Source organism: Alosa alosa, chromosome 14, assembly GCF_017589495.1.
Source record: "Alosa alosa isolate M-15738 ecotype Scorff River chromosome 14, AALO_Geno_1.1, whole genome shotgun sequence".
In the NCBI taxonomy this organism is placed as follows: domain Eukaryota; kingdom Metazoa; phylum Chordata; class Actinopteri; order Clupeiformes; family Clupeidae; genus Alosa; species Alosa alosa.
The window spans coordinates 18549013-18575787 of NC_063202.1; the positions used below are offsets into that span (position 1 = coordinate 18549013).

Here is a 26775-nt window from a genome sequence, read left to right on the forward strand (position 1 = left end):
CTTAAATAACCCTGGTATTTCTGTTATTTGGATCCAATGAGTGAGACCAAAGCAAGCGTTTGAAATAAAACTTTAGGCTACTGTATTCTCCTGATAACGTGAGTGGAATGGATTTAATGTAGACGTGAACATAAAAAGACGCAGAGTGGCTACATTACAGTGCACATTTTGCGGTGAAAATGTTCCGCCTTTTAAGATCAGGTGTAGCCTAATCCGAATCATAATTAAAACCATAAATTAGACAACAGAATCAGTAGGGTACCAGTTTTGTTTCATTGTACCAGGACTACTGTATGTCAAAAGCAGGCTCAGATGAAGCTGGGAAGGATTAAACACATGGTTTCCACACCACGGTAATCAACCGTGATAATCATGATATTTAAAAAGAAAACGGTAATTGTTATCGTCAACATTTTTATCGCGGTTTACCATTATACCGGTAATCGTTACATCCCTAAATGCAATACTGTATATAGATGCCCATTATCAGCAACCATTCATCCAATGTTCCAAAGGCAGATTATGTTTACTAATCTGATATCATTTTAAAAGGCTGACTGAGCAAACATTGGAGAACCCTTTTGTAATTATGTAAGCACATAATGTAATCTGAAAACTGCTGCTGAACAATGCAACTGATTTCAGCTGGTATTCTGTCTATAATGGAGTGGAATGGAAATTTCTAAGTGACAAACTTTTGAACGGCAGTGTACATTAAAAGTATATTAATTCATATGTATAATATGCATAATCAGGCTCACTTCTATGGATACCAACCAAAAGTGGGTCAAATTTACTTTTGCAAGAATTTTCCTTTTTTGTTTAAAACAGACAAAATGAAATCCTTTATCTTATTGTGGGTGCTATACTCCCTTGCGTCAGAACTGTGTGCTACCTCTGCCGGAGTGGTGATGGTGATGAGTGACAGTGGCATGGCAGGAGATGTTGAGCCCCGTCGTAAAGAGGCCTCGTCAAACAGAGCGACACCCACAGAAACCTCACGCAGGGCATGAAGCCAGGGGCCCAGCGGCTAGCTGGATTGCACCCCCAGCACTTGTAAACCGGGCCGAAATAGCACTAACACTGCTGCAGTTAAAACGCATTGGGTTTCTTCCTCTTTCTGTGTGTGTGTGTGTGTGTGTGTGTGTGTGTGTGTGTGTGTGTGTGTGTGTGTGTGTGTGTGTGTGTGTGTGTGTGTTTATGAGGATACGTGGAATAAAGCTCACATAGGGAGAAAATAACGCAGGGTGCTGACAAAACAAGTGGGTGAGTGTCACTGAGAAACAGCAAGGTACCTGGGGGGGAACAGGGTGAGAGCGGGTGAGTTTACCACAGACCTGTCTGCTTTCTCTGACCTGGGAAAATGGCTCTCAGGTCAGCCAGCTTGGAAAATAAGCCACACTGTCGTTCTTGTGAAAAACCCATGAGACTCAGTCCTGACAAAGAGCTCAAATTCAGCCAGTGCTAATGTTCTTTATCGAAGAATTGTGAACAGACCAGAAGCTTTTCTACACAGAGGAGATCAAATAAGCTGGAGCACTTAGGTTAAGAGAAAACAGCCAAAAAAAGAACTACCAAACTATTAACAAAATAACACTGTCATAACTGCTAATGTCACTTGAATTTCCCCTTGGGGATCAATAAAGTATCTATCTATCTATCTATCTATCTATCTATCTATCTATCTATCTCTATCTATCTATCTATCTATTTTTTCCTAATTCACCAACATGCAAACTAGTTCTGAGTTGAACAAGAACACCACATTCCAGATCCACATGGGGTTTCCCTCTTCCTCCAGTGAGGAGAGAGGGAGTGAGGGGACCCTCTCTACCACCGTGCCCTGATGAGGTGAGCTGTCGGCGGGCTTACCTGTGCCCAGGGCTTCCCCAGGAACAGCGTCTGTAGCCAGAGCAGCATCAGCATGGCCAGAGCGGACAGCATTCTCGAGCCCCGCAGCCAACCAGCCAGCCAGGCAGGCAGCCACACAGAGCCCAGAATCGACCACTCAGCACCCCACACGCCACAAGTCCAGTAGCAGCTCTTGACTGTCTCCTTCTGTCGCTCACACGCGCTCACTCCCCTGTCTCTCTCCTTCTCTCCCTCTCTCTCTCTACTTCTCTCTCTCTCTCTCTCTCTCTTCTCTTCTCCCCCTCTCTTCCTCTCTCCTTCTGTCCCTTAGACTCACTCCCTCACCCTCTCTCCCTTCTCTCTTCCCCTCTCTGTCTCTCAATTACTCTCTCTGTGTGTGCTGCGGCGGTCCTCCTTGCCTTAACTGTACCACAGATTCAGCGCCAGCTCCTGGCTGCCTCCCTCTATCTCTCCCGTCCTCCCTCCCTCTCTCTCTCTCTCCCTCACTCCTTCTCTCTCTCTCTCTCTCTTTCCTATCCTTCACTCTCCCTATCCTCCACTGTACCTCCAAGCAACGCCAGGATCTCTGGGCTTGTAAACTGAGCCGGGGGAGGTACGGACTGCTGGTGGGGGAGGCTGCAAAAGAGGGAGAGGAAAGAGGGATGTGAGAGGATGATGAAACAACAGAAAGAAGAGAGAGAGAGAGAGAGAGAGAGAGAAAGAGAGAGAAAGGGAGAGAGAGATAGAGAAAGAGAGAGAGAGAGAGAGATGTGGAGATGTGGAAAATGCCAATGTAGAGGAAATTCAAAGTGTAGAGAGGGCAAAGTTAGGTGAGGGCAAATACAGACAAGAAAAAGATAACTGAGGAAGGTACTGAGAGAAGGTACTTCTGCTTCCAGAAATTCCAGAAGGGAGAGAGAGAGGAAAGAGAGAGAGGGAGAGGAAGAGGGAAAGAGGAAGAGGGAGAGGGAGAGGGAGAGAGAGAGAAAGAGTAAGAGAAAGACTGAGGGAGACTTGGGGAAACAGTTCAAGGAAGAAAATCCCAAAGGGCCGTAATAAACATCAGGATACAGCCAGTGCTGGCACTGCCACACTTCGTCTCGCATAGATCTCAAATACAGCCGCAGTAACGGTTACCGCAGCTGTCCGACCGTATCAATACTGTCCCCACACCACCCCTTGTGAAAGCGCACGTTACAACTGCTTTACTGCGTGCCACGTCGTGTACGCTGGAAAGAGCCGAGCGCAGCCAAAAAAGGGAGAGCCCAAAAAAAGAGAAAAAGACAGCACTCGCTCATCATATGGTTTTCCTATTGCTTGCTCTATTGTTTCCACAACATTAAACCCTAATTCTTCAAGACACATTCGAGTGGCTCTGGCCGCTTGGCCAGCCGCATATAAAGTTATACGACCGAAGGCAAATGCCCAGAGGAGTGGCCGGCTACAGGGGCCGCTGGACCCGAAGCGCGTTCCTGCAATCTGCTTGAAAGATGACAGAGAGGTGCTGACACAGATTTTCACATCTGATGTGGTTTTGAGGGAGACCGCATCAACCGGACGCTCCGTATCAAATGTAAAAGTATCAGCAGAAAAGTGTGGCAAACTCGGCAGCTTTAATCATTTAACTCCCCTTGCCTAAGCATGTGTGCATTAGATGGGGAGTGTGTGTGAGAGTGTATTTATGAATGTGTGTGTGTGTATGTGCGCGTGTGTGTGTGTGTATGTATGTGTGTGTGTGTGTGTGTGTGTGTCTGCGTGTGTATGTGGGTGTGTGTGTTTGTGTGTGCGTGCTTGCATTAAAGTTTGTGCATACAGATGTTGCATGCTTTTGAGGGCGTGTTGATATGTATCACACTATTTGCGTGCAAAAAGAGAGAGAAGGAGAGCGAGGGACAGAGAGAGAAAGGGTGTGTGCTCGGTGTATGCGTGTGTGACCTTGCCAATTTCATTCTGACACACTCAACATCAGTCAGTAGGCGCTCCACCCTCTCCCTCTGGCTATAGGTGTCTTGGCGCTATCAGCGACGCCTGCTTGCAGCTTAACAGTCCATCAGAGCCTGTGCGCTTGGCCCCCGCTCGCCGACAATTATGGCAGGACTACCAGCACGTCGGTGAAATGAGATCACACTGCCCCAGACAACCATTTATCCATTGGCTCTGTCAGCTGCGTGCCGTCGACAGAAAGCTCCGGAAAATTGGGCCCATCATTCCGGCACGTCCACACGGAAAGCCTGAGGGGACGGGGCATAACCAAGGTGTAAATCCTGCGCTGGGCTCCACAGCGCTGGGCTGCACCTGGTCCTGACTGACCGGCTGAGCCTCAGTGTGGGCGGCCGGCTGTGTGAAGTGTGCTTACTGTGCTCCCCGTGACGGACAGGACGGACATGGACATGGACATGAACATGAAGCAGAATCTCTCCCAGAGCAGCGAGGTGTGACCCCAACAGCTGCTTGTTCTGGAGGTGGTGGAGGAGGTCTTGTCCAGAGCACGGTTCGTTCCGCGTGTGTCTCCACTAAAGCCAGAGGCATCTCTGAGTGTCTTGCTACAATGATGAACATCCCTGATTTCTTCCCAGTCTTCCAATGAATACATATTCTTCTGTCTCCACTAATCCTACTCATGTGGCTGTTTTGGGGTCAGTGAGTGTCCTGGTCCGGAAGTGGAAAATTCCATCTTGGCTTTGTTCAGCTGCAACCTACAGATCTCTAGCATTTACCCAAGCTCCACGCCAAACTCGCCTCCACACCCAGACATTCCCCTGTGTTTCCATAGAGTTTTTTTCCCAGGCAGTGTAGCAGGTTGCTTGCAATGTATTACATTGTGTTAGACAAGGGTCTTTAAGAGCAGATCACAGATAGGACAAATCCACTGACAAATCCACCGCTGGCTCTAGGGCAACCTCATTCCCAGCTTTCCTCCTGGTTACTGAGTAGAGCACCTACTGGCCCCCTTTTACTTCCTGTTCTGTGGTAACCATAGAAAACCCTGTCTGGACAAGCGATACTCATTCCCACTCACAGAGATCTATTGCAGATAAGACCGAAACCCCACAGGACTGTGTGTGTGTGTGTGGGCACAGGGGCATATCCATAGCTACTTTATTTGATCTGGCCGTGTCAGAAAAAAAAACGCTCCCCTTGTGAAAATAGATTGTGGTTGATGTGGGAGATGAAACCATACTGAGGAGAGAAAGGGGGAAAAAAATCTACGTTCTTTCTCTCTCTTGTATCTGGGATTTGTATTAGCTGTACAAGGCCAGGCATGTAGGTCCCCTGATTGTTTCCTTCGGGCGATGTATTTGACCGAGGAGAGCAGGCATGGGAGGGATGCTAATGAAGAAAGCAGGTGGCCGAGCAGGTCGGAGGGAGGGGGTCGCTGTCACTGTTTATCTTGGGCTCTTTCGTGGACCGTCGACCCAGCTGACTGAGCAGGGGGCTGGGGCGGGTTGGGGGCTGGGTTGATACCGGTGTCCAGCTCACTTCAGCAGGTTCACGGTGGGGCTCAGTGTCTGTCAGACAGACCAGAGACTCCACTAAACCACCTGTGTTGGATGGGCGATGCTTCTTCACACGGCTCGTTAAAGAGTGTGTGGTTGACCGAGTGCCGCTGCGATAAGGCCCTTAAGCAACACATCCCCGCTCAACACATCCTCTCTCAGTCAAACACAAAAACACACAAATGGTGCATTCCTGTCACACACTGGAACCATGAAAAAATACAAAACACAACATTAGTGGGAGCACAACAGCAGCAGCAGCACTGTGTGTGTGTGTGTGTGTGTGTGTGTGTGTGTGTGTGTGTGTGTGTGTGTGTGTGTGTGTGTGTGTGTTGTGTGTGTGTGTGTGTGTGTGTGTGTGTGTGTGTGTCCAGAGAGGCTGCAGGTCCCAGCAGAGTTTCACAAACCCAGTTGAGCACTGGAGACTTCATGAGTAACGACACCCGTGAGAGGGACCATTGAGGGACCACAGCACTGTCAGCACCATTAGTAAAGATCAGATGATGAATCAGTCATGGCAGGGCACACTCAGCAAGAGAGAGAGAGAGAGAGAGAGAGAGGGGAGATAGAGTGAAAGAGAGAGAGAGAGAGAGAGAGAGAGAAAGAGAGGGGAAAAAAGCAGAGTTCCCTGCACAGAAGAGTGACTTCAGCATCTTCAGCCTGAGATGTAGAAACTGAATATGAAGGAGAACAGAATGAGAACAGGCCTTCCTAATGACCGCAATACACCAGGCCAGGACAAACACTGAGGGGGAAGTCAGTAAGGAAGGTATGACCCATTCAACTCATTCAATGTGGAAATCAATCTGCCACAATTAAATGTACAATAGCTGCAAAGGATATGTTAGGACACACATGGTCAACACACATCCAGAGCTGAGAGCATCATCTGATCTCCCTGCAGAGTAGATGGTATTGAACATGGAGGTAGGGGGTATTTTATATTCAATTGTAGCTCAGCCAACATAATTAGCTAGGATGTGATGATGAAGCCAATACAGCGAAGCTAGTATGGTAGAACAGATCTGAGGACAGTGCTGTCATGCTATATCCGCAGAGCGACTACCGTACAGGAGAACTCCACTTAGCTTGGCCCACACACACAGGCCCTAAATCAGAGCTGACAGCCAGGACTCACACCAGCTCTGCCTCCTCCACAGTCTAGACCCATAGCTGCACTCCTGTTCCCCATGGAGGCCGAGTGAACACTGGACCCGCAAACACATAGACACATATACACACACACATACATAAATACATGCACGCACACACTTACACCCATGAAAATAAACATACAAACATACACACACATACACGCGCAGGCAGATACATAACATCCCATCAAGTTCTAGGGAGATAATTTAGCCCTTGGCCAAGCACAGGAAATGACTGTGGAGGTCTGGGGGAGGACTCTGAAATGACTTCTACCACCCAGCCAGTCTAAACGACTTTACGGCCTCTCTTTACACCCATCTCCACCAACCCCAGCTGATGGTTCCTCAAGACGCAAAAAAGCTGACAGGCCGATCGACCAGGATGTGCACCTTGCCAAGAGCAATGAGCATTTATTACCTTCGATTGTGCCTATATTTACACAGTTGTTTTGATAAACGTCTGCATCAGCAGCGTGTTGATGGCTTTTTTATTTTATTGGGTAAGGGGGAAAGGCCGCAACACGTCTCTTTCACGTCTAAAAGCTCCAGTGGAGCTGGAAAACCTCCGATGGATAGTGTGTGTGCATCCTGTGTGGGGGAAACAGCCCATCCAGATGTGAGTAGGAATGGTAGGCCCCATGACACTATGTACACACACACACACACGAACCCTGAAGCTTTACTTTTCCATAGTGTGAAGGAGGTAAACACGGCCCCAGTGAGCAGGTCAAACGCCATGCTGTCACCTGAAGTGCACTACAGAGGAGCTACTGTCGACCCAGACGAAATCCTTTACAGATGCACAAGCCCGCCGTGGAGGAAGGAACCAGCACAGCCTCTTAGAACTGCCCCCACTGCACCTGTACATCACTCTAGAACTCAACCTAATCACTCAGCACCTCCACACAAGAACTTACACACACATACCAAAACACTGAAATCCAAAAGAGAGGGCAAAGGCAAAAGACTGAACATCCTGTGTCAGATGTGTGCATACAGATATCAAGTGGTCAACAAGTGCTCACTATCACACTGGTGTTGCTTGAGTATGGATATGGACAGGTCATCTGGAAGCATGTCTATTATCAGACATATCAACAGTTTACAGAAGAGTTATTGGTTTCTGTAGGACTTAATGATCATGGCTGTGGAATGTGCACTTTATCACACACTAAGCCTTTACAATGGTGGTTCACTTTTCTCTCACGTGCACCATTACCCATTGAGAGCCCTCAGCATTGGCCTGGCGTGAGAGAGTGCATGAGAGAGAGAGAGAGAGAGAGAGAGAGAGAGTGTGAGAGAGAGAGAGAGAGAGAGAGAGCGTGAGAGAGAGAGAGAGAGAGGGAGAGAGAGAGAGAGAGAGAGAGAATGAGAGAGAGAGAGAGGGATAGAGGGGGCCTGGGGATGGCTCTTTGCTCCGTGCCAGGCCAGCCATATTTCAGCGCTCCCGTCCCCCCTTCCCAACAGGTCCATGGCTCCCCTCGCACTGGGAATGCCTAAAACAGACGCAGCTGTGATCGGGGCGAGGGAGAGGAGAGGAGTGGAGAGGAGAGCCCAGAGGAGAAGAGGGAGAAGAGAAACGAGCAGAGCAGAGGAAGAGGAGAGGAGGAGGAGGAGGAGGTAAAAGAGGGTCAGGGGAGATGCAGGGAGACCAAACAAAGAGGAGAAAAGAAAAGGAGAAGTGAGAAGAGAAGGTTAGGCCCTAGATTGGCGACAGAGGCAGTGAGGAGTAGACAGATGACAGGAGAGCAGATACAAGTGAGGAGAGAAATAAAGAGCAGAGACTTAATGAGAGGAGGGGGCTTGTCCTGTTCTAATGCTGCTCTTGCCAAGACCTCACAACCTCGACCCGTCTCTATTCGCTTCTTGTTAGCTTTACCACGAGTTACTTCTTAGTTTAGGAATAACTAACTAAAATCTGGACAAAGATCAACGAACACTTTGAAATTAAGCAAGCTCCTCATACAAAATATGTCAAATGTCAGGTGAGCGTATGAGCTGAGCCTGCAAATACACCAGGTGGACAATTCATAGTGCGATGCTTCTCAGAGTTTGTCTGGGCAAGTAGACCTATTCGACGCAACGTGTCAATCATGCAATTGGTGCAAAACTGGAATAATACAAACCAACGTCTCCCAGTGGAGTCATTCAATCTTACACAGAGAGGATGTCAACGCAAAGAAGAAATACCAGAGCAGGAGTAAGAGGTCAAACTGTAGAATTCAGTTGAGTAGCCTACACTTGGCCGCAACCCGCAACTCTGCTTTACAGTGCTGTGCAAATATCGTTCACTGAAGAATATGCGACATCCTTGTGCTGGCATTGCAATCTCTATAATTACAGTAGGTCAGTTTTGGATCGAAAACATTAATGTAAGCACAACATTCAACAGAGAACAGCTGCACATAGTTTCTCCCTATACGGCACAAGGCATTACAAATCCTCCCAGCTCCAAGTTAAAGCATATTTTCATTGCTTACTTCCAGGAAAACACTTATTTTTTTCCAAAGACCTTCTCCGGAGAACGTTTCGGCTTTATTTTGACTGGACTCGGTAAAAATGAAGCCGTATGTTTTGGGTAATCTTCAGTGTAAAGCTGAAAGCAAACTATCCCTGGAACTCCATTTGGATAAAGACACACAAACAATGCTGAGAGTCTTGTTTGGAGAGCGAGGGTCCACTGGAGGATTTTAATGTCTGGGCTTTTATTTTGGCTAACACCTCTGTTATTTGGGTTAATGGTCTAGAGATCGTATATAGAATAAGCATGCATGCACATTGGAGAATAAACTTCACGCAAACATACAAAAACATACACAGATGACATATGCACATACTGCATGTGTGTATATATAGACAGAAAAACATACTCTCTCTCTCTCTCTCTCACACACACACACACACACATATGGGGAGAGTGTAACATTAAAAAGCGCCCTCCTTGCCAGATTGATTTCTCTCTGTTTAGGATCGTCCGTCTCTGGCAGAAACTCGATCAGAGATCACCCTTTAAAAACACACACACGCCCTTCTCAAGTGCACTTGTCTGGCACGGCCCGTGGGCTCTCAGCTCAGTGGAATCCCCTGCATAAAGGCCCCTTTCTTCCAGCCCAGTATCACTAGCTGCACTGCGCCCCGTTGCGCTTGGCTACGCTACGACACACAGGCTTTTTTCCCCCCTGTGGCTCAGAGCCGGGTTTTCCTCGTCCAGCCCTAGCGCTGGCTATGGCCTGCAGAGCGCTACACACCGGCCCGCCTCTCCAAAGTGCTCTCACCCCAGAGCAATAGCAGAGCCAGTGCTTGAGATTGGTGCTGGATGCTAAGTCTACCCTTACCAGACAAAGTGGTACCCTTAAAAAAAACACTTTGTTAGCCGCAAAGTGTCTGTGCGAACGCAGGTTTATATTACACAGCCTCCACTACACTCCGCACTATGCTGCTTATGGTCTTGGTCTGCTAATCCAATCTAAAACAGATCCAGAGAGCATTGAGAGATGTTGTTCCCCCTTTTACTTGATTTGATTCAAACAATATGTGCATGGTAGCTTAGGAACAGCAGAGAGCTGATCAATTATTTCCAAAGTGCCTGCAGCTCTTGAGCACGCACAATGCCGCTTAAGTGCTAAACCAATATCTCTTTCTTTCAAAGAAAACACAGGAAAGGGACCGTAAAACAGCCCGCCCAAACTGGAACCTTTAACAGAACATGGCTGATTTGAAGACCAGCTCCTTCCTCCAACTTTTCCACTTTCGTGCCACACAACACGAAGATGCAGAACACCCCACACACGCATCCTCTCACACCATCCGGCTCTCTCACACACACACACCGGTTTGCGCTGGACTCACCACAGATCACTTAGTTGCATTTCACAGATGGTGTAATGCTATAAACACACAGGTTGAAGAGAAAGACAGGCTGATTGCAGCTAAGGTAAGCCAACCCATAATCAAGCTCTTACAGCTGCTTAAACACTTCATCAAATTTCACCTGTAATCAATTCCGTAAAATAGTACACAAGAACCAGACTTTTGTAAGAGCTGCTTTGAAAGATCCTGTCTGTGTTGCATGCAGCAGCAGCAGGAGCAGCAGCACCTATCTAGGCATGCTTCAGCTCTCCTCCCTGTCATACCTCACAGAGAGAGAAAGGTGCCGTCAACTCCACAAACCCTCTCACACACCATGTTCCCCTATGTTACACACACCAGTCCAACATCCACACGGCAGACGAGTTCACCCAGGACACTCACAGCTGTGTTTGGTTCTAGCATCTGACCAGATGCTCTCCAAGCCAGTGACAGTGGACAGAAAGCATACATTTCACCACTAATTGGCCTCATAGGGAGTTTGAAACCAATGACGCTGCCGAGCATCAGTGTTAGATAGGCGGGATATGACATCAGCTAGCTAGATTTTCCAGCTCCTCAACTGGATGGGGCTGATTAGCCCATGTGTAGCCGAGGAAGGCAGCTCACACTGGAACAGGTCTGGTCCAGGCTTGACCCAGGTCTCAGCCAGATCCAGGCCAGATGCCTGCACTCCCGGTGTGGGCAGTAAGAAACTGATGCAGTATGTGTGCAAGAGCAGAACAAAGAAATGACTCACAGGACTCGAACAAATATTTCAAATATACACAGCAGATGTGTTAAATTCCTCACGCTATAGGTAGGTTTTTTTTTCCACAGTGGTCAATAAACAACCAAGCCTATTTACAAAATCATCACCAAAGCAACCTGAACAGCCTTTCACTGAGGTTATGAAGCAGGCACCTTCCTTTATCAGTGTTTAGTTGAATTAGGCCCACAACACCTCCAGAAGGCTCAACAGTGGTGTCTGGCATCCAGTCTTTCATACTCATAAATATATGTGTGAAATGAAATAAAAGTGAGTCTTTGTTCTTAAAATTCAGACTTCTATTTGTCTTTGCACAATATTACATTTCTGTAATTAGAGAATCTTGTGGTAGCTTCTACTCCAAAGCCAAGAGTTCTATTTTAGAGTCATCTGGCATCAGGAACAGTCCATATTTAGCCAAGTATGTGTCTACAGGAATGTGGCTTCGGGGGCATATATTGCTCGGTCAAGCAGATTTTAAACATTTTTGCAAAAATAAACCGTTCATCTACAAGCAAACCTGTGGTGATCCTATTAACACAATGGAATGTCACATACTTCATGAAGGCAAGTGGCATGACCTATAAACTGTTAGAGTCCCAATAGGATGACTGTGGCTGTTATTCAAGCCTTGTGCAACATTAACACATCACAATCGCACAAAGTCTTATGATTTATACAGGCTACAGATCCAGGCGCAAGAACCTCAGCTCAGGAAGACTAATGAAGACTAATGAAGTTAACACACTCTCTGTCACACACATACAAACACACACACCCATCACACTAACTTGGTATTTTATGACTTGATACAGTGAGCCGCACTGGCACTGCAGATTGTTGTTTTGCTTGTATTGTAGAGTATTTTAGATATTCGTCCTAACTGCTCCTCCTGTCATGGGACCGCATCACACTAAACATGTTATGCATTGTGCCTGACAACCAATAATGTAGAATCTCAAGAACACCAGCAGGATGGAGTCGTGGAATCTGCTCTGGCATTTAAATTTTTCTGGACTTCAAGACATTTTACAAATACTCCTCTCCAATGAATAGCACAGAGAGAGAGAGAGAGAGAGAGAGAGAGAGAGAGAGAGAGAGAGAGAGAAAAAGAGAGAGAAAATCAATATTGGTGGTCACCTGAGAAGTTCCCCTCGACACCATCCCAATCTTTCCCTGTGTGTCTTAATAGCTGGGCTAATTCTCCTACTTGGGGGGCACAGCAAACCGATTGTTTCCCTGTCCAGCCTAATCCAGGCCTGATCCTAAGTTTGCTGTGAATGGCTCGTCCTGTGGTAGGCCATGTGCCAGGAATCGTTCTGTTGCACTGTCACGGCCGATTTAACAGGCCATCCTCCCAGGCTTTGGCTATTCTATTGCCCCAAGTAACGGACCTGCCCCAGTCAGACCAGGGGTATGTGAGCTGCATGAGGGTGTCAGGGATGTTGATGCCCCATCCCTCCCCCAATAGAGGCTGATTTGCCCCCTGATCTGGATCCTCTACCCAAATCAGAGGTGCGTTCAAATTTGCAAACCTAGGCAAAAGTTTGTGTACACCAAATCGTTCAAATTTAACTGTTCAGAGAAAACATGTTCGCCACGAACGTTTTGACACTGTTTGGCAAATTTGACCGCACCTCAGGACTGCATCTATCCCACACTTAACTGTTGCCGGATGATGAAGAGCAGTGAGAAATCAGCAGGACTAATTCACACACCAGACCGGCAGAGACCCCCACAGTGCGAGACTGTTTGACAGGTCGGTCCCTGCTCTTATATTCAGGTTACAGCCCCACTTCATCACCTCACAAGCTCTCCCACTCATTAACACAGAAACCAAACAACACCATCGCTCATTATAATGTACCTACATATCAAGGTCCCTCTCCCCCATCTTTTATCATGTCCCCCCACCCTCTCTGTGCTTCTGCGTTGCTTTCCTGGAGACCTGCCAAGGCTCTCCCCATCCGTTAACAGCTGTATATAAAACTGGGCTGCCTGGTGATGAAAGGCGGTGTGAGGTGTGGCGGTGTCTGGTTGCGTATAAAGGTACAGTATGGATGGGCTTTTGGGTGAGCTCTAGCAGGTGATATGGGCCCAGCAGACAGGACACCTGGACCACTGGGGCAGAGAAATAAGACTTGGCTCAGACCTGGACACAGGAGATGAGCTCCTCCATACACACCTGATATATCAGGCTACCGAAGACTCCAGGATTATAACAAGGCCTTGTTCAAAATACCTGTAGTATTTACTAAGTAATAATCATTAGTAATAGGACAGTATACTTCTTGCTATGTTCAAGATGTTTTACAGTAAAATATGGCTAGGGTTAGTAGCCTGTAACCATGTAAACGTGTGTAAGAAGAACATAGTTTTGAAACCATCCTGTTAAAAGATTTTCCACCAAGTGCATTCTTTTTTCTCTTTGTTCAGCAGCATGTTTTCCAACACATGCTTACTAACACGTGTTACACCACACCACATCAATTAGCAGTCACCGCAACAAGACTTATGACACACTAGTCATGTTAACATGGACACTTTCAATCCGACTAGAAATGGAATGAATCGAAATAGAAATTCTCATATAATCAATTCAATTGGAATAAAAATGCCTGATCCAATTAGAATTTCAAAAAACTGTCCATGTAAACGTGGCTAATCTATACGAGCGGGGTAACAGACTCCATGTAAACGTGGCTACTATACATGAGCGGGGTAACAGACTCCATGTAAACGTGGCTACTCTATACATGAGCGGGGTAACAGACTCCATGTAAACGTGGCTACTATACATGAGCGGGGTAACAGACTCCATGTAAATGTGGCTACTCTATACATAAGCGGGGTAACAGACTCCATGTAAACGTGGCTACTATACATGAGCGGGGTAACAGACTCCATGTAAATGTGGCTACTCTATACATAAGCGGGGTAACAGACTCCTGTAATCATGATCAACAATCCTAGAACCATCTCTGCCATGATCTTTGCATACACATTTCTTAACACTTCAACACTAATATTGGCTAATACTACTTCTACAAACACCCTACTTTTAGCCTTGTCTACCTGCCGCATGGAAGTGCCAGTGGAGGGAGGCCATGGGGAGGATGACTGGAGTGACAGCTCTGACAGAGACGGACATGTAGCAGAGCTCCCCTCTGCAGCGTGTGCTGTACCCAACACACATTCATAAACAACTCCAGCAATCTCAGCTCTCTCTCTCTCTCTCTCTCTCTCTCTCTCTCTCTCTCTCTCTCTCGCAATGTGCACCGTACACAAGGCTGTGATTGCTTTCAGCAGCACAAAAAATATGTACACACACTATTGCACACACACACTCTCGCTCGCACACACACACACACACACACACACACACACACACACACACACACACACACACACACACACACTCACTCACATGTACTGACAAACACAGTTAGCCTGGTGCACCCATGCATGCCAGTCCACGTGAACACACTTAACTACACTTGCAATCAACAGTAAAGTCTGACATGCGCATACATGAAATCCCAAGCCTTCTTACATGCATGCACACAGATTTTCTCTTTTCTTGTCCAATTCTTTCTCTCGTTCTCTCTCTTATTCACTCTCTCTTTCTCTACATATCTCTCCCTCTCTCACACACACACACACACACACACACACACAAACTCCCCTTTGGCCTCCCTTCCCTCGGCGATGGTCCCTGCAGCCCCCGAGCTCATAAACACAGCCCCAGAAACAGAGGGGAGGACCTGCCCTCATTCTACACACAGGGAGAGCAAGCAGGGTCCTGTGCAAACAGATCTGGCACCTCTGCTCTCCATCTTTCTCCACCACTCTATTTCTCTTTCTCCCTCCACTCTCCACCTCTCCATCTCTCTCTCTCTCTCCCTCCCTCTCTCTCCCTCCTTCCCCATCGTTCTCCCTCCGCTCTCCACCTCTCCATCTCTCTCTCTCTCCCACCCTCTCTCTCCCTCCTTCCCCATCATTCTCCCTCCGCTCTCCACCTCTCCATCTCTCCATCCCTCTCTCCCTCCTTCCCCGTCTTTCTCCCTCCGCTCTCCACCTCTCTATCCCTCTCTCCCTCCTTCCCCGTCTTTCTCCCTCCGCTCTCCACCTCTCTATCCCTCTCTCTCCCTCCTTCCCTTTCTTTGTCTCTCACACATATTGTACTCTGCCTGTTTTCGTTCGTTCTCCATGTGTCTCTCTACCTCTTGGCTTAGGCTTCTGCAGCTTTTGAATAACACCTCATGCACACACATGCCATGCACACACACACACCACACACACACACATGCACAGCAAGCCCAGTGAAAGGACTGCCGAGTGAACTGTATGGACACTGGACTGGACTTCAGTGTAGATGCTGGGCAAGTAGTTACAATCTTGACTCTGTCAGATGACACCACTCGGTTATCAAACGAGACAACTGTGAATTTTATTGTCCATGCGGTTCCATCCAGAGGATTTCATGCATTTGTCAGACTGGCAGGGTTCAGCAGCAGTACAGAGACATTATAGGATCACACATCCTCTGCAAACGCATAAATCCACACTGGAAGCAGCAAAAGTTTGAAAACAAGATGCCAAAAACCCTTAGATATGTCCAGATATGTGTACAGCTCAACTGAGCAAGTAAAGAGATAGCCAAGAGAGCTAAGGCCAAAAGTAAACCTGCCAACACTGAGGCGCTAAAGCAGCTATTTCACCTCAAACAAACTTTTGTGCATTTAATCTCAAGCTCAACACCAAGCTCAACACCAAGTCAACTCTAAATTCAACTCTAAATTCATACAAATACTACTAAACTATTGTACATAGACAGATGAAAAAAGAATATACAGAACAGTATTTAGTGATTCATTGTGGAACATCATGAGCTGTGTGATGTTTAGGTCCATGTGTTTGGAACAGGCTGACACAGGGAGGGAGAGGCTACAATCTCGTTGAAAGGCTGCCATTTTCAATTGATAATGAACTGTACCAGACCTCCAAAGAAAGCTATAGATGAAATCATCTACTGAGTTGAACACTGCCTCACAGAGAGTACAACCAATATGATTAACTTCTCTATAAAAACGTAAAAGAATGGCCAGCCTGACGCAGTCATACTCAATTCTAGTCAGAATATGAGTCTGATACTGCTCCATTGGGACGTAATTATGGGGCGTGTTTCAACCGATACAGGGGGGGAATGCCTCTGCACTCAACTGGATAGACCTAACCAATCAGAGCAACGAAATAGCTTACCGTGAGGTGTAGGAAGAAAACACAAGAACCATCCTTCTTCTCCACAAATGCCTTAACATTGTTTTCTGGTATTTTGTAAAAGTTAGTGCCGTCAATAACTCCTAGCCTACAACACTCATTAGTAAAATCTAAGAGATACATAGTAGGGTAGGCTATTAGGAAAAAGCTGATAGCCTATCCCCTCCGTTTTTAAAAATAATTCTGTTGAACACTGATATGCTACAAACATGTTAAACAGCTGGGAAAGGCTGTTGCAAATCCCTCGAACAGGTGGTCAATCAGAGATTTCAAACGAACGAGGGAATATGTCACAATGCAACAGCGCTGTTTTCCCTTGATGAAAGTGAAACCACGAGTTTTCCCACATCTCAACTTTGGCCAAAGTTTTCAGAAATAATCGTTTTCAGTGATAAAACCTCATTAAATAATATGCAAAGCCATGTATCCTTCTAGCCACAGCGTTTTTGTTACAAACATAAGCCTACAGCGTGCTCAGATGACGTGATAGACCAGGCGCTGTTGCTCACCTGTCCATCATCGTAAAGCCCGATTTGATTGGTCCGCCCGATCTAGGGCGAGCATACTTGCTCCACAATGGAGACCAGACCGAACTTCCCGACCTCAAATGTTGTGGGCGGGACTAAGTTCGGAATGGCACCCAGGCTAAGGAATGGCGTCTCATCTTGCCACTTTTGGTGGAACTCAAAGGAAAGGAAGAACTGGCGGACAGGTTTATACCAAAAGTGGGAATAAGTGGAGCTATAGGAACGTCACCTTTTACCAACCGTCCCTTATTTCCAACCTCTTACATGTACTGTATGTGTCACTTAATATTCATTTCTATACAAACCAAGACGGTGGATTCCTAAAGAAACGCAAGCACCCACACCACCGTATCTAAATTAGCTATGTACCAAAAATTACATTTTACCGTGACTCAAAGAGCTGTAAACAGTGTTGTAAGGGTGCATGTACAAATCCGCTTGGAACTCCAGTGAAATTTTGATTTGCGATGAGAATTCTCGGTCTAACCGTTGATGTGCCATGAGAAAGGTTGGAAATATAGGCACCCACCAGTCAAACACTAAACTCCAAGCGTGGTAAACAAAATCGCAAGAACCAAACTAGATTTTGTTCAAATCTACACACCTATGGCTACTGAAAAATGAAAGGTTCATTTTTCAAATGTTATTTTGATAACATTTTAGAATTTTTCGAACAAAAGGGTTGGTAATTGGTGGTTTTACGATAACCGTTTAACACAAAACAGAAGCATAACAGTTTACATTTGCCTTCTGCTTTGATGTTGAACTGAACCTCAAACACATCACCTCACTTCTGTCTCTGAACCTCCCTTACACTGACAGAGGGAGAAGAGGAGAGAGGGGAGGAGTGGAAAGGAGAGAGGAGAGAAGAGGAGAGAGGGGAGGAGAGGAGAGGAGAGATTGAGAGAGGGGAGGAGAGCTGAATATGGTGGGATGGAGGGTGAGACAGACATGGGGTGAGAGGCCAAGAAGGAGAGAGGGAGAGACACACACAGGGATGCGATTTAAGGGAACGGAGCGTGTGAACGAAAGAGTGGGAGAGGTCTAGACAGTCTAGAAGGCTAGAAGTTTAAACGGTAATTCAAAGTAAGACAGAGAGAGAGAGAGAGAAAGGGAGAGAGAGCAACAATGAGAGAGGGAAAGAAAGGTGAGAAGAAAGAAAGATCAGAGGGAACCGAACAGTCAGGGAGGGGATGTGTGAAAAAGGAGAAGAGAGAGAGAGAGAGAGAGAGAGAGAGAGAGAAAGGTTATGTGGAAGGCAAAGATGTGGTGAGGAAACGAGGATCACATTCTGCACAGGAAAATGTCCAAGTCATGAGTAGCAGATTTGCGTGTGTGCTCTTGAGTGAGAGAGAGTGAAAGTGAGAAAGAGCGTGTAAGTGTGTATACATTTCTACATACACGTATGTGTATGGTTCTGTGTAAGCATTGAGTGTACGAGCGCGTGCATGGATGTTTCTAAACAATCTGTGTGTCAGTACAAGTATGTATGTGTGTGTCATTGCATGTCTGTGTGTGTGTGTGTGTGTGTGTGTGTGTCTGTGTATACTGTAGCTGATTGTGTGTGTTTATACAAGTGTGTGTGTGTGTGTGTGTGTGTGTGTGTGTGTGTGTGTGTGCGGGGTGTGTGTGTGTGTGTGTGTGTGTGTGTGTGTGTGTGTGTGTGTGTGTGTGTGTGTGTGTGTGTGTGTATACTGTAGCTGATTGTGTGTGTTTATACAAGTGTGTGTGTGTGTGCGTGTGTGCGTGTGTGCACGCGTGTGTGTGTGTGTGTGTGTGTGCGTGTGTGTGTGTGTGTGTGTGTGTGTGTGCATGTGTGTGTGTGTGCGCGTGTGTGTGTGTGTGTGCGTGTGCCTCAGCAGCGCTACTCTCTGGCTCTGACTGTGTAATTTACTGCCCCTCTCCTGGCTCTGCTGTGGGCCCGGCCCGCCGGATCTGCTGGATCTCTCGGCCCTACGCTCAGCATTCCTCCGCGCAGGAGACAGCAGGGAGTGGAGAGAGCAGGCTGGACAGTCCCCCTACACTACAGCAGGACATCCACCCTCTCATACCCTAATAAATCTCATGAGTAGCCAAACACACACACACACACACACACACACACACACACACACACACACACACACACACACACACACACACACAGGCAGGAATATGTGCTTGACATGTATGGAAAACCTATGCAACACAACTGCAACATACTGTTTACATCTACAGTACAGTTGTACACACACACACACACACACACACACACACACACACACACACACACACACACACACACACACACACAGCAAGTCCCTGGCTTAGTTGAATCTTCCTTCACAACAGAACCCCTCACACGGACACTTGATTTCAGTCCAATTCTCACATGCCAACCCATCACCATGCCAACCAAGCATCCCGGAGGGGATGTGGACTTTTTCTTTTAGCTCTGTGGAAATAAAAAAGAGCCCCCAGCCTGAGCCTCGACGACACGGCCCCTTGCATGTCCATGGCATTAATGAAGGAAATTACACAAAGCCAGCACGAGATCAGAGCGGCCTTATCTTGATTAAATCTTAATATGGCAGAAATCTCGGCTGATTCATAAAGGTCATGGGAAATGACTGATGCTGACCAGACCCAGAGCAGGAGGAGACGAGCCAGTGGGAGGAGACTGAACAACAAAACACGAAGCACAACACACAAACGCTGAACGAGGAGAACAACTTTACACCTGTATACAGGACATCAAACGCCTCTGACAGGCCCTGAGAAATGTGTGTGTGTGTGTGTGTGTGTGTGTGTGTGTGTGTGTGTGTGTGTGTGTGTGTGTGTGCGCGCGTGTGTGTATGTAACTCCTTGGAAATTGTTGAAACATCAGCACCTGAGGACATCCAAAGTTCACAGCCTTACATAAAAACACACCTCTCTCCCTCCCGAGCCAAGCTTTAGTGTTGCACTTCAAACACAGGGGTTGATGGAAGCCCCCAAAAAAAACACACACACACACGCACCCCTTCAACCTCGCCTCTCTCTCAGAGAAGCCATACGGATGAGATCCAGACCTGCTTTGGCTTGGATTTATCAAACCTATTCCAGAATAGGACCGGATGCCCGTGCAAGCATCTAGTGCTGGACTAGTAGTTCAGCTCTACTGCCCCCTGGTGGCATTGTCAGGACCTGCATTATGCCACAGGAGGAAATGTTAACCACCAAATTCTGTTTCATTGTTTCAGATGTATTAACAATAACAGGATAGGTGATCATCCAAAGTGATCAGCCAAAAGAGTCAGTTAATTGGTTAGTAGTCTGAATTTGCCAAGATGGCGGGCGGCATTTTTACCTGGCACCTTCCGGCCACACAGATGGAGGAGTCGTTCTGTCCACACGGCGTTCCGTCAATGACCCGGTCAGACTGTCGTACGTAGAATCGGAACCCGATGGCTCGACAGTTCAGTTCACAGTGTTGGTCTCCAGGAACTGCAGAAGATTGAGAGGAGATGGGGGGGTGTTGGTGGCTCAGGCTCTACAGGACTTCACTGGCTACTCCACTATTCTCCACAAGAGGGCAGCACTGTTTATGTGAATTTTAAGTGAGCATGTAGCACTGACAGGTTGAGCATACACTATGGGGTGTTATTCCCTAAACACATGGGTTGGATCAATTGAGACGACGTAAGTGAAATTGGGTAAAGGTAACAAATTGAGAGTAGCCTTCATCACAAGATGGCTCATATTCCCTTGACACTTAACTGCAAACATTTGTACCTGCAACCATGACTGACCGTCTTCCAATAAGAGTCTGTTCAATGTCTGTCTCTCTGCCTCAAGGTGGCTTGCATGATTTGTAATGTCTGTCTGCCTGTGTGTCTGTCTCTCTGCCTGTCTATCTGTCTACGGATGTCTGTCTGCCCATCTGTCTCTGTGTGTGTGCACGAATGGAAGAGAAACCCCACAGTGTGGAAGGGTGTGTGTGTGTGTGTGTGTGTGTGTGTGTGTGTGTGTGTGTGTGTGTGTGTGTGTGTGTGGAGAGGTTAACTCCTAACCCTAACCCTAACTCTCACACTCCCCACGCATCAGCCACGTGTCATTGCTAGGCAACACACACGGCTGGAATGAGGGGAGCATTACTACTGGCCAGTTTTCCACAGTGATCCACAATAATACCAACACGTACTAGATCCAAGTCAAAGAGTATGAGATGATATTGTCAAAGCTTTGTGGCTTTCACTAAAACTCCACATTGCTACTTACTAGTACAGCCATTTAGCTATTGTCACTACAGAGTCAAGTATATAATTAACTTCATCGAAATTGATGATGTTAAGCCGATTGTTGATCTTGAATCAGCTGTCATATAAGGTTTACTAGTCCTTATCTAAACATTATATGTAATGTCTCGGTTCACTAATCATAGTTTAAAGGGGTGGTTCAGGATTTTGGACATAGGACCTCATTTCCAAGTAAGCAAGTGTGATATTTATCAGTGGAGACCGTTTTCAACACGTTTCATCCAGTCGTTCTAATTGCAGAGTTCGCAGGTGCTAGGCTAGCGCAAGTCAACGGTATGTGCTAGCCTGCCACTAAGGCTACTTACACTGACAGAAGGAGAAGACAAAGGCTACTACTAGGTATCCCCATTGGAGTGCGCTTTACTGCGCTTTACTGTTTACTTTTTGGCGCAGTACTACTAACTGGAGCAAGTATAATTCCGCCGCTGCTAAGACACTAGTCCCTAAAAATGTAATGCGATCGTTGAAATGCAAGGATAGAATAATGTTAGAAATAAAACTATCAATACAGACATTTACATCGATAGTCTGGCGTTATAATTTATTTGCCTTGGGTGTACTTTGGAGTGGGTAATACTGTTTTTAGTGGCAGGCTAGCACATACCGTTGACTTTAGCTAGCCTAGCTCATCTTGAACTCTCTGCAATTAGAAGGACTGGATGAAACGTGTTGAAAACGGTCTCCACTGATAAATATCACACTTGCTTACTTGGAAATGAGGTCCTATGTCCAAAATCCTGAACCCCCCCTTTAATTAGGAGATTAGGGTCAATTCTACTTTTAATAACTGTACACTCTGCCAGGAGTAAAGTAGTTTTAACCAGGGCCTTAAAGTGTGATTTTGATAAGCAGTTCACAGAGATTTAACTGACAGTAATTGGCACAGCATCCACTGCTACTTCATAACACTGTTTATCCTCCATAAGATAAGACTCTGTCTTTGCAGAATGACTAAAGCCTCTAATAATCTTTTACTACCACCTAATGCACCCCAGACTGTGTAAACCTCAGACATACTAAACTCTGTTATGCCAGCTGCACTTTAAAGATATTAGAGGATTTAAAGCATGAAGCAGATAATCTCAGTTGGCTATGTTCAACACGGATAAAATTGTACCATAAATCCACAGGAGAGGTGAGCAGCACTTTGAGATGAGTAGATTGGCTGTGGCTGGTGCCATTGAACACACCTCACATGGGCACAGTGTTACAGCGCCACGGGCACCTGGGCATGAGTCCCTGAGGTGAGCCATGCCAATCCTGGGTAATGCCGAACAGAGCCGGGAGTAGAAGGGGATGCTGTGCCCTCTCAACAAGGACCAATTACTGCCAATTAGACCAACAGATTCTGGCAAGGCCATGCCACAGTCTCAAGGTGTGTGTGTTTGTGTCTGAGAGAGAGAGATAGAGTGTGTGTACATGCCTTTCTAAACCTAACCGCAAATTAGCGTAATCCTTTTAAATAGTTTGTTTTCAGACAAATGAATGTGCCACAAATTAGTGAACCTGACACCTGAAATCAGTGTGTATGTGTGTTTGTGTGTGTGTGTGTGTGTGTGTGTGTGTGCAAAATTGAATACAACTGACCACACACACACACACACACACACACACACACACACACACACACACACACACACACACACACCTCACCATGTTCAATAAACCTTAAGAAAACAAGCAGGCCTTTTATCAGACAAGGAGTATGTCTCCCTAACCCCAGAATGTTTTAGTGGAGGCAGGAATCTCTCATTAAGATAAAAAAAGCAGATGAGTCATAGGATTATTATCCTCCCAATGTTGCTCTGGCATTCTGACAGACAGGGAGATACCCCTTTTATTAGGATCCCAAGATAACTATACCACCCAGCAATATTTAGTCAGTTGCCTGGATACCCATGACCAGCCGTGTGCAAAGAGGGGCCTTCATCGTGCCTAGCGAGGTGTGAGAGAACACATCAGAGTCCTCTGTGTCATAAACGTCCCACAGTCGGTCAGAGAGGGCACTGTAAAGGTCATGACCTTGAGACAGAGGCTATTGTGAGTGTATCACAACAGGTGTAACTGGTTGGTGTAAATACACCACACAATACTCAGCTTCTTCCCCCAAGGGTCACTCTGTTAAATACTCAAAAACAGCCCCCACCTTTACACTGAACAAAGTCAATCAACACTGTTCTGCTCATCTACCTCATGTGTACTTCAACCTTACAGTTACAATAGTATTATTAATATATGATCATTGCACTGAACTGCCTTGCACTATATTTACTGTATATTTAATCTAAAACCTTAGTCTATGCTGATATTGCCTGTGCCTGTTGAGGTGTCCAAGACTTGGCAACCTTGACAGGGACATTGCATTACCCTATACCACCCATACTGTCTATTTATTTATTTGCAAATGTACATGCTGTATTTATTCTTATACATAGACATATTCTACTGCCCTTCATTCTATTCTTAATGTTCTGTTTTTATTCTCTTACTATTTTTATGTTTTTTATTTTTGTTCTTATATGTTAAGTGTGTTGTACTTTGAGAGCAAAGATTAACCGGAGTCAAATTCCTTGTTTGTTTACGCAAACCTGGCCAATAAAGCTGATTCTGACATTCACAATTGCTTTGGATAAAAGTGTAAGCTAAATGATGCATGTAAATATAGAAAGCTGCCCAGAGTTCAAAGGTCAAAGTAAAAGTCAAAGAAGCTCCCGTGAGGCGCTCCCCATATTCACTGTATATATATGAATGTGCCGGGATGCTGGCTTAGTAACAACACTCTCTGGAAGTCCAGCTCCTCTACTATATGCATCATAACCCTGCTGGTCCGGCTCCTCTACTATATGCATCATTATATGCATCATAACCCTGCTGGTCCGGCTCCTCTACTATATGCATCATAACCCTGCTGGTCCGGTTTCCTTTCCTCTCTCTCTGTGGTGATTTATGTCTGCCGTGACCATAGTGTCCAGTGAGCTTCCTGTAGTACAATAGTAAACTATCACTATGTGGCACCAGTGTCACACTGCCCCTCCTAAATCTTGACAAACAAGAGCACAGCACAAATGACAACTACCATGTCATTATCTGCATTTGCTTCAGGCTTCGGCTCAGTTTTGTCTCGTCTATCAGTCACCTGACAGCTCACTTTTTGCTGCAGGAAATGCATAGTGCCAGAGTGTTTAGATTAAACACACCCTTGCATTCTAAACAAAGCTGGTGTTACTCATGTCTTTGTTCCACATGGGTGAACCCACCGACTGGGTGCCTTAACACTTCTAGATGTATGAAACCTTGATCCAAAAAGCCTTTCCTTGAGATATGTAAGAATACAATTACAATATTGAATAGGATATGAGTTGCATTAACTTTTGTATTACATTTTCAAACTTGTTGAGGCTGTAATGAGGTGTGATGCACTTGCAATGAACTGTGTGTGTGTGTGTGTGTGTGTGTTGTGTGTGTGTGTGTGTGTGTGTGTGAGACTCACCCTCGTTGAAGGGCTCCCACTCGTACAGGCGGCCCATGAAGGGCTGGTTGTTGTAGGAGGAGCACTGCACCTCCCTAATACTCCTGCTGGAGGCTGGGCAGGGCTGGACATGTACACACAAACACACACACACAAACACACACACACACAAAGAAAAAGACATGTGCTCACACATAGAAGAGGACAAAAAAGCTTGGTTCAAAATCTATTCCTAGTAACATGAATGTTCACACAGGAACATTGCACAGTAACATGACATCACTGCTTGCAGAGAAAAGCAGACATCAGACCAAAACAAAAAAGGGCAGGAAAAGTTACTGTCTGGACAACAGAGAAAGGAAGACAGATGGATAGGGCATTAGTTGTAAAGAAAGGGGAATATTCTCAAAAACAAAGGATGTTATGGGAAAGGAGAAATACTCAGCATGGCACCCAAAAAAACAAACAGAGACCACAAAGAGGGAAAAATCAAAGAGAAAGTGTTGAAGTCGTGGTGAGGTAATGAAGTGTCCCCCTGGCACCCATGGAGCCCTGAGTGTCGGGTGAAAGGCCATCACCACTGACCTCTGACCCTTGGTGGTTGCCTGGGCGGCAGCGGGAGTTGAGGTCAGGAGGCATTGAGCCTCAGGCTCCATTCCTAGCTTTTTACGAGCACAGCTGAGGGCCAGGTTGGCATCCCCACACCTCTCTACCTCTCCACTCTCACCTCAGCATCCTCCCCTTTCTCTCTTTCCACATACTCTCTCTGCAGTCCCTCTTTTCTCTCCACATTCTCTCTCTCCCTGTGACATCTCCCCCTGCATTCTTCACACATCGCTTGAGTACACTTCCCTTGCTCTTCCATACTACTGCCTTCTTGTCCATACAGGTCGGTTTCCAACAAACCTGTCCATACCATATTGGAGTGCCATTCTTCTTAGTTCATCTTTAGTGACATTGCCAAATATACTTCAAAGGTTGTCTGTAATGTGAGTTTGTGTACTGTGTTTCCATAATGCCTCTCAGATGTGTACCTTCTCAACCCTTAGAACCACACTCAATCAATCTCTTATCTTGCGTGTACTTCACTTTGATACACTCAACTATGCTTTAATTTGTTGTGTTCTAATCTGGTTGTTTTTCATTTACTATGTGCCACACGCACAGTGGAAGTGGTTCCAGAGAATGTCCTCCTTCCTCCAAACATCGCTGTGGAATGCAGAAGATCTGCCCAGTGTTTGGAATTGGCCATACACCATTCTTTATTATCGTTCTGTACCGCTTTATCTTATCTCAATTGCATTTTCACATAAAGCTATACAACTTTTTCAGTGAAATCCATTGAGGTGACATTTCAATAATTATTCTATTATCAGTATGAACAATACATTTGGCAGATAATTGCTACAACTACTGATAATTACGACAATTACTGTTCAATGAGTATTGCATGCAGACCCACATTAGCTGTAAATTGAATCACATCCTCGACTCCTCAATAGACAAGAGACCCAACTTCGTCCTGTTGTGACTTTGTAGTGCAGCCAAATCAGTATCCCAGGTTAAACAGGAGAAATTCCATCGATTTGGAACAGGTACAGAAAATTACCTAATTAAAGCAAATCCTGTCTGAAGGGCAAAATGGTCTGGAAAATCAATACACCTGATTACTGTGATATGCCTGAGATTAGTGTTGCACGGTGTATCGATACTAAAAAGGTATCGCGATGCCTTCACACAAAAAAGATACGATTTCAGACGTTTTTAGAATCGATAATTTATTAAAATAATAATTCTGTGTCTGTGTGAACTGCTGCTCTCACTGCTCCTTGCACGCATCTAGGCAAGTGGGCGTGTCAAGCAGGCAGCTCTGAGTGAGTGAGTGCGCAGCCAACGTCAACAGAGTTCTTTGCCGACAGTTGTTCTAGGCCTTGTGGATAAAACAAAAGGTGCAGTGAAATCTGCAACTATTTCGGATACATCGCGAATTAAGGCAAGGTACACAAGTCATTTAAAAGCAGTAGGCTACGCATGGAACTTGGCTAAACACCTCGCAGACATATCCCAACATTTTTAAAGAGTTCAAAGAACGACAGGTTAACGAA

At 46.0% G+C, this 26775-nt stretch overlaps 1 protein-coding gene across 2 annotated transcripts in view; it reads right to left on the reverse strand.

The window, feature by feature from the left end:
• The window catches only part of LOC125307207 (thrombospondin type-1 domain-containing protein 4-like), a 56231-nt gene that overhangs the window by 23547 nt on the left and 5909 nt on the right, over positions 1-26775 (reverse strand). Inside the window, exons 6-7 of one of the 2 annotated variants that reach the window (XM_048263055.1) lie at positions 24692-24794; positions 20253-20389 (exon numbers count right to left, since the gene is read on the reverse strand). In XM_048263055.1, coding sequence (XP_048119012.1) covers positions 20253-20389; positions 24692-24794 — 240 coding nt within the window. Of the gene's footprint in view, positions 1-1872; positions 2072-20252; positions 20390-24691; positions 24795-26775 lie in introns of those variants that run through there. The other variant, XM_048263056.1, reaches the window with a different exon arrangement.